Here is a 10,207-nt window from a genome sequence, read left to right on the forward strand (position 1 = left end):
TTTAATAATCTAGCATGTATAAATAAAACTAATTTGATTCAAAAAAAATAAAATAATCTATATATAATAATTTGATATATTTTTAATTACAATTATTAATACATGTTAACCAATTTACTACTACTAATAATAATACATAAATAATATATAAAATAAAATATATTGTTTTAATCTACAAAAGTAATTACATATTAATATATATCAATTATACAAATGCTAAAAAAATTTTTAAACATAAATTAATTGTAAAAAATCATTATTTTTTTAATATGAATTGAGTATTGTATTAACTATTTTATAGATTTATTTATAAAAATCTAATTTAAACTATTAATTTAAATCTAAATATACAGTTTCAATGTCTAATAAATTAGTAATATTTATAATAATTTTTTTTATTTAAAATAACAGTAAATAATTTTAATTCAAACATAAAATTTACTACTACTAATAATAATAAAAATTTGTTAAATATTTTAATTACATAAAATTTATTACAATTTCAAAAAATGTATATATTTTTAAAACTAAAATTTTAATTTTTGACGCCTATTAAGTTCAAGATCATAAACAATCATCAAAAATAGTAATAGTATTATAGTATATAATAATTATATTTTTATTATAAAATTATAATTAACACACAAAATTTTTTTTTTAAAAAAAACATACTTAATTACATTGACTTTAATATATATATATATATATTTAATGTAACAAATTATTTAAAAATTTTTACACTTTAATTTAATAAATCGTTTACTTGACATCAATTTGTTTTTTGATAAAATAAAAACTTATAGCCAACCATATATGGATAATACAGTATATACTGTATATATATATATATATACACTGTATAAACACATAGCATTAAAATAACTTAATATATATATACTGTACTGTATATATAAAAGGGTTATTCATTAATCTCGCGCATGGGGTTTTTGCTATAACTCTTAAACGGAGTGAGATATATTAATTTTGTAAAAAGTGTATTAAAATATGATTTACGCGTAATATTATAAAATATAAAATTTTTAATTTTGATAACGTGATCATATTTATGCTGGGCTGTTTGTAAACCACTATGTCACAACCTAACCTATAAATGATAGAATAAAATTTCAATAGCAATTTTGTAGAGCCTGACTTGGAAAATTATTGGAAGAAAATTTTTTTTAAATTGGTCGAAAAATAAATTTTTTATGGCTTTTCAAACTTATGAAGAAACACATTATATAAAATAGTCAAAAATAAAATGACGTTATTTATGGATAGTATACACTTATAAGATAAAGATTTTAATACTATTACTTATTCTAAAAACTAAATTTTTTTATGTCAAATATTTTTTTAGATATTAATATTACAATAAAAACATAGCATTATAATTTGATAATGTAATTTAATTTTAAATTTAATTATCTAAAAAAATATTAGACATAAAAAAATTTAGTTTTTCAAATATGTAATAGTATTAAAATCTTTATCTTATAAGTGTATACTATTTATAAATAACGTCATTTTATTTTTGACTATTTTATATAATGTGTTTTTTCACAAGTTTGAAAAGCCATAAAAAATTTATTTTTCGACCAATTTAAAAAAAATTTTCTTCCCATAATTTCCAAGTCAGGCTTTAAAAAATTGCTATTGAAATTTTATTCTATCATTTATAGGTTAGGTTGTGACATAGTGGTTTACAAACAGCCCAGCATAAATATGATCACGTTATCAAAATTAAAAATTTTATATTTTATAATATTACGCGTAAATCATATTTTAATACACTTTTTACAAAATTAATATATCTCACTCCGCTTAAGAGTTATAGCAAAAACCCCATGCGCGAGATTAATGAATAACCCTTTTATATATATACATAGCAAATAATTTTGATATTATTTTTTTTTAAAAAACATATATTGATATACCATATTAAATAATATTTAAAAAAAATTATATTTATTATACTAAATTAATTGTATAAAAAAATAGTTACAATCAAAATTTTGTAGCTAAAAATATTTAACTAAATTTAAAAAAATAATAATACAAAAACAAGACTAATAATAAAACCAAATATTAAAAATTAATTTATATTAATTAATATAAATATTAGTTACAGTAGTTTTTTTTAAAAAAATATTACATATAAACAAAAAATTAAATAAATAGCTAAATAAATATTATAAACAAATAAAATAATTAAATTAAAATATACTAATAATTACACTAAAATTAATTTTTAGTAATATAGTTATAATAAATTTTTTAATAGTGTAATTAATTAATTAATTATGTAATAAAATTAATTTTATTTTTTTTTAAATTTTGATTATCTATTTATTGATATATTTTTATTTATCTATTTATTGATATATTTTTTATTTATCTATTGATATATATTTTGATTATCTATTTATTGATATATATTTAGATTATCTATTTATTGATATATTTTTAATTATTTATTTGTTGATATTTTTTTTATTTTTTTTGTTGATTAAAGTGTTGTCAATTGGGCGACGATTTTAGTCCGTCGGTGACCGCCCGGTGCGATCGCGGCCTAATGTATATCAATGTTGTAACCCAACAGCCGTTTTGGGGTGTAGTCCATACCCACGAGCATCGCCAGCACCCGTGTCTAGTGGATGGCCAGGGTAGCCTAAATACTACACTGAAAGTTAGTCTATTGGCCAATGAAAACGATGAAATCTATTGCGGTGTCCAAAAATATAAGGTAAATGTTTTAGACATTTTTTTTTTTGATAATATAATAAATTAATTTAATTAATTAAATTTTATGTTTAAAAAAATTATAGTTAAACTATTAAAAGTATTTCCTTTAAATTGTTTTAATAATTTTTTTTTGTATAATTTTTTTTATTAATAGTATTTTATATACAAATATATATTGATATATCACTGTATTTATAGAAAATTTTTTTTTATATAAGTTTATATATTTTTTTCATAATTTTAATTACATTTTTCAATATAGATATGATATAAAAAAAAGCAAATATTAAACCCAAAAAATACATTTTGTATGAAAAAAAAATTAATACTTATTGTAAACTTGATATTATTATTAATAATAATTATAATTATAATATTTAACTATATTTTGTTTTTGTTTTTTTGAAAATAAATTTTAGTAATAATAATAATAATGTATTGAAATACTGTACTAATATTTTAATGTATTTATGTTTTAAACAAAAATTATTTTATTTTTTGATTTACTTAAAAATTTATTTGTGTTTTTTTTGTGTTATACATAATAATAATTAGGGCGAAAGGGCTGTCTATTTGAATGTTAGACCACATAAATCACTGGAACTGTCGGACGATAAAAATTATATACTAACCTGTGGACAGTCGGCTTATAAAAATGTCCGGTAATTATTATTTTTATTTTTAATAATATTAACGATAAATTGTATTTATTTTTTTATCAAAAAAAAATAAATTAAATTATATATATTAAGTCGAAATTGATTTTTCTAAATATTTTTTTAATACACATGTTTATATATTAAATAATATTAATAATATAATTTAATTCAACAGTTTATGAATAATTTATAGGTTATTAATATGAAATTTATTTATTTTTTTATTTAAAAAATACAAATGCGTTATATATACTAATATAATTAATTTGAGTTTTAATATTATTTTTACAAAAAATACTAAATTATTATTAGACAGTTTGTTTAGATATTTAAAAAAAAAAATTAAATTTATTATTTTTTGAAAATTGAAATATTATTACCAACATTTTTAAAAAAAAAATTATGACCGATACTAAATTACTATTTTTAAAAATATTAATATTTTCAATTATTTTTATTAGAAAATTATAAACATAAAATCCAAATAATCATATTTACATATATAAGCTAAAATATAAAAAGTGTAATAATAATAATTGTATTTTTAGAAAAAAAATAAAATAAAATTATGTTTTATATTTTAATAGACTCATAATAGATTATCAGTAAATTAGTTAAATTTGTTAATTGTTTTAATTAGCTAAAAAAATTTTTAATTAAAAAAATACATAGAGAGTTATAATAATATTAGTTTTAATTATATATTATTATTACTATTAATTAATTAATTTTAATTGTTTACATAGTATGACCGATACTAAATTTTAAAAAATATATTAATATTTTTTAATTATTTTTATTAGAAAATTAAACATATAAAAACCAAAAATAATTATCTTTATTTATAATAACTAAAAAATAAATTTTTTAAGTTTTATATCTATTAAAAATAATAATATAAATACAATTATACAGTTTGTATAATAATCATTAAATAATTATAATAATCATAAATTAATTAATTATTTAATTAATTATTATATTTCAAGTGGCGGTACATATAAAGTAACACTAAAGTTAACCGACACTAATGGCCAACGATCGGGACGTGTAATACATGGGAACTCATATATATTGAGAGCACAGTTGACTCCATACGATAGTTAGTTAACAAACAAACAAAAATTTATTTTTTTTAAATCAAACAAAAAAATAATTAAATTATAAATTTTTATTTGTTTTAAGGCATAACATCTCTACGTTTGAAAAGTTGTTTTGCATTTTCGGATGACTATACAAACATTGCCGAAAAGTCAGGACAGGTTGAACTGGTCGACCGGTTCGGGTGTCCCGTGAATGATGACCTGATGTCACCGTTTGTCTACAATTCGACCGATTCGGCCGAATCGGTAATCTACGAAATGTTCAAATTTCCCGACGGAAACAAATTGAATATACAGTGCGACGCTGTCCTATGTCGGGGCGGTTGTCAGGAACCGGTATGCGATAGTAGTAGTAGTGCCGGTTCAGGCCATAAGGGTGGCCGTGATCTGGCTTTAGACGGCTATTCACAGCTATCGGCGTCGACATCGGTCTATGTTTTTGAACCATCAGACGAGTCATGTAATTATAAATTTTTAAAAAATAATTTAATTTTATTATTAATTTTTTTTATAATAATTTATTATCTATTAAATTAAATAAATATATTGATTATAAATATTATAGATTCAATATATTTACTAATTTTTATAAATTAAACTTTAAGTTTAATATATATATTTTTTGTATACAAATACTATTTAATAATTCAAGTTTACAAATATTTAAAAAAATTATTAATTTTAATAAAATTTAGATAATTAGTGATAATTAAAAAAATTATTAACAAAATATTTAAATGATTTTTTTCAAAATTACATTTTTTAATAAAATAAAATACTATTAATTTTTTTAAAAAAATAATACATTTAAGTAACATTACTTTTTAATCACTAAACTAACTAAATATTAATTAATTTTAATATAAAAAAACTGTAACTAAATTATATTAATAATTTCTATATAATAATAATTTAAATATATTAATTATATATAGTTTCCACTTAACCCAATTAATTAATTAATTAATTATTTTTAAATTAATTATTTTTAAATTAATTAATTAATTATTTTTAAATTAATTATTTTTAAATTAATTAATTAATTAAAATAATTACAGTAACACTGGAAAACCTATCGGAATGTACTGAATGGCGGTTCCCATGGCTTATAACACTATGTATAATATTAGCCATACTATTGTTATTGATGTTATTGGTTAATATGTTTATGTGTTCATCCCTGACCTGCCGGTGCATCAAAACTGAGGTTTGAAAACAAAATAATTAATAAAAATAATTATATTTTTAAATTTTATAATTAATAATTTTTTTTAATATTAATTTCTCTATTAAATAAATAAATTAGTAAATAAAAAAATCTATTTATAATATTAATAGTATAAAGTATACAATAATATAAAGTATACAATAATAATATAAAAATATTTATAAAAAATATTTATTTAAAATATTATATAAAAAGTAAATACATAAAAATATTATTTAAAATATAGTTACTTAAAAATATTATATTAAAAAATGTTTCTTAAAAATATTATTTTAAAAAAGTTACTTAAAAATATTATTAAAAAAAGTTTTTTTATCAAAATTTTTTTTATTAATTATTAAAAATTAAAATTATAAATAGTAAAAAATCAACAAAAATTTAATTAATAAATTAATAATTTTATTTTATATTATATATTTTTTAAAAATAAATATACAATTAGATTGAAGAACAAGAACCGGACCAAACGGTCGACGAGTACGACCCCTATAGGGCTGACTGGACTACAGCCAACTCCCGGTACGGGGGGTCGCGTATGTCGATCAACGATACGACCCTAAAGTCTAATCCGATCCGATCTCATCATAAATCATACGGTGATTTGCGGTCACCGGCTAATACAGGTGGCGGTGACATTGGCTATCATAACGATAGCTATATACCCGATCATCATCGGTCATACTCGACACTACCCTATCATAGATCACCGGCACCTCCCGGACCTGGACTGCCCGGACCCCCCCTATCAACCTATTCGACACAATCGTTGAAAAAACAGAAACCAATTAAGACTATCGAAATTGATTATTCATTGGATAATAATAATAATAATAATAATAATTTAAACAATCCTAACCAACCGTATACTGATTATCGTAGATAAACTAAAAAATTCATTAATTTTTTTTAATTAAATAATTGATGATATTTTTGTTGTTGTAAATTGTGTTTTATTTTTTTTAAATGAAAATAAAATTATTTTGTTTTTTTTTCGTAAAAGAAACTAATATTTAATTTAATATTTAATTTCTTTGAAAAAAAATTTTAAATTTCTAAATCATTAAAAAAAATATTTTACATAAAAACTAATATCAGTTAATATTTAGTTTTTTTTTGTTAATTATAATATATTATAATTATTTAAGTAATTTTTTTTGTTGTTGAAACAATTAGACTAAAATTTTTATAATTAAACAAAATTTCTTAAATTATTTTTAAAATAAAAAAAATTAATAATAGCTATAATATTATATTAAATATAAAATAAATAAAACTTAACTAAAATATTTAGTATTTTTAATATTATGATTAATTAAAATTAATTTTTTTATCTTATTTGTTTATCGAGTTAATAAGTAAATGTTAAGACAAAATTAAATACTAATATACAGTATAGACAGTGGGGTGAAATAAAAAATGTTAAAAACCAAAATAATAAACTTAAAAAATTAATGATAAAAAAAATTGAGTAATATATATTAACTATAGACTAAGCTTATATACAGTTTGTTTATATTTTTAGTAATTTTAATTAATTAATTAATTAATTAATAGTTTAATACAATTATAAGCTATAGACAGCAGTTGATTGTTGTAGTCATTAATACAAAAAAAAATTTAACAAAAATTTAAAAAAAAAATAATTTATATTTTTTAAAAATTATTTTTTATTTTTGTATTGACTACAACTATTAACTGCTGTCTATATATATATATTTGTGATCAATTGTGTATAATTTATAAATTTTCTTTTAAATAAATTATTAAATTATATTAGTAAACTTTAACAAATTATTGTATTTTTTTAAATAATTTAATAAACATGCTACTATTTTTAGTTAAACAAAAATAGTATATAAAATTATTAGTTATTAATATATATTATATTATAATACTGTAGTATATAGTATATTAAAGTTTTAAAAAATTATATTTTTTTTATTAAACATGAGTATTATATTATTAAATTTTATAATTGTATTAAACTAAAACAAAATAAATATATTATTTAATATAGAAATTATTTTCCAATTATCAATATAAATAAGTCTATATATAAAATGTGAAAATTGTTTATTTTTTTAAACTTATAATAATTGTTTAAAAATATAGTTAAAAACAATTTATTTAGTGAAATCTTTACGGGAAACCCGTTTTTTCAGTGACAACTAATATTTATGTCAATCAATGGTCACCGGAGATAGCATTGTATACGACAATAAAATGGTAAACATTTTTTATAGACATTTATATAATTAATTATTTATTTTAGTAATTAACTATTTTATTTATTTAATTTTTTATATAAAATAATATTTGTTAAAATCTGTAATAATTAGCAATAAATAAATGCATATTTAATTAATATATAAATGTTGAGAAAAGAAATATTAGATTTTAAGAAAAAAAATTATTGAAATTAATTTTATTAAATTAATAGATTTAAAAAAAAATTATTATTATTGTATTAAATTAATAGTCTATTTAATATATATATATATATATATAAACAAAAATATATTATCCTAATAAAATATATGATATTTTACACTTTAAAATTATAATAAATTATTTAATTTAATTTAATTTACTTAAATTGTTTTTCACTAATTTGACTAAAAATTTTAGACGCTATACGTTAAATGCTAAATATATTATACATATGTTTGTAATTATTTATATAAAAAATTAACTATAAATATTACAGTTTAAATATTTTAAAAAAAAAACTGTATATTATTATTTAATACATATAATAAACAAAATTTACACATATTTGATTTCTACATTTTATTTTGATAAAATGAACATTTTTTAATATTTATTATTATTATTATATACATTTAGAAAATTTTAGTTATATTTAAAAAAAAATAATTATTATATATAAATAAAGTTAATTATTATATAATTATAATTACATTATTAGATATCTTTTATTGTCACAAAAAATATAATATTCTGTATATTTTAATAAATTTATACAAATAAGTATATTATTTTTAGACAATACAAATATCTAGACAAATATAAATTTTTTTTATTAATTGTAAGTTAAATCAATTAACATAATAAAAATTCCTATGAAATGTTCTAGCTAATTTAATTTAATTAGTTAAGTATTAATATTTTTTTTATTAAATGTAATTAAAGTTACAGTTACCAAATATATATTTATTTATTGTTAATATTTATTTTATTATAGATTTTTAATATATATTTACATAATATAATACTTTTAAAACATTTAATTAATCATTAAACTGATTAAAATCATTGATAACACATCAATGTTTAACACTAATTAAAATATAATTAATATAAATTTTCTTTTAAAAAAATTAATAAAAACTATTCAATAAATTCTAAAATAATGTAACTTTTTAATTTTAGTTTTAAATAATATTTTTCAGAAAATTATTTAAAACTTTATATTTTATATATCATTACAATAGTAAATCAAAAATATTATTTTTATGTTACTAATACTATACCTATCTAATTTTAATTTAATTAATTAAAATGATATATGATTTCAAAAAATATTATATATTAATTTACAGTTTACAGTATTATAATTTATTTTTTTGAACGCAAAATGTTACTCAAAATTATATTAATAAATATAAAAATACATTTTGCTTTAAAAAAAATAATAGTTTTTTAGTATTAAACTGTTAATTAAAATATAATATTTTTAAATAACATATCATTTTAATTTTTAAAATATTAAATTTGTGATGATTAAATTTATTATAAAAAAATATTTTTGAATTTGATTGAACACTATTATTGCAATTAATTAATGCATTAGTTATTTAGTGTATTATATTATTAATATAATGTCAATAAATTAATATAATAAATTATGTATAACTAAATCATATTGAATTTAAATTTATAATATAAACTTTTTTTTTATAATATAACTTATTTTGTATAAAAAAATATTATGTATAATAACTTTTAATAAGTTTTGCTATTTAATTAAGTTATTTAAAAAAAAATTAAAAATACCCCTCGGTCATCCAATTTAATTTAATATAATTAGTAAAGTATTAATATTTGTTTATTAAATGTAATTATAGTTACAGTTACCAAATATTTATTTATCTTATTATATTTTTAAATATATTTACATAATATAAAACTTTTTAGTGTAAATATTTTATTATTTAATTTATATAATAAAAATAATTCTGTATTAATAATATAATTTAAATAGTTTTTTATAATGTTACCGAAAACCTAATAGGAAAATATATTTTTTAAAAACAAATACTATTATACTAACATATAGTCTAAAATTACATATTATAAATTTAATGATAATTTTTGATTATCAAATTAAGGTATAATATAAAAACATAAATTTTTATTGGTTTTACAAATTAATATTTAAAAAATATTATTATCTAAATTAAAAATTTTATTAATTAATTAATATATTTATTAATCATATAATATAATTT

General features: G+C 16.4%; 1 protein-coding gene across 1 annotated transcript in view; it reads left to right on the forward strand.

Moving 5' to 3' along the window:
- The window catches only part of LOC128951654 (uncharacterized), an 11,569-nt gene extending 4,951 nt beyond the window's left edge, over nt 1-6,618 (forward strand). Inside the window, exons 2-7 of the mRNA XM_054296901.1 lie at nt 2,516-2,746; nt 3,301-3,407; nt 4,394-4,506; nt 4,590-4,967; nt 5,566-5,714; nt 6,178-6,618. Of these exons, the coding sequence (XP_054152876.1) occupies nt 2,516-2,746; nt 3,301-3,407; nt 4,394-4,506; nt 4,590-4,967; nt 5,566-5,714; nt 6,178-6,618 (1,419 nt within the window). The remainder of the gene's footprint in view (nt 1-2,515; nt 2,747-3,300; nt 3,408-4,393; nt 4,507-4,589; nt 4,968-5,565; nt 5,715-6,177) is intronic.
- The last annotated feature ends 3,589 nt before the right edge of the window (nt 6,619-10,207 follow it).

The sequence above is a fragment of the Oppia nitens genome, unplaced genomic scaffold (assembly GCF_028296485.1).
Source record: "Oppia nitens isolate AA-2021 unplaced genomic scaffold, nextdenovo-longstitch-racon4-pilon3 scaffold1_pilon_pilon_pilon, whole genome shotgun sequence".
NCBI lineage: Eukaryota > Metazoa > Arthropoda > Arachnida > Sarcoptiformes > Oppiidae > Oppia > Oppia nitens.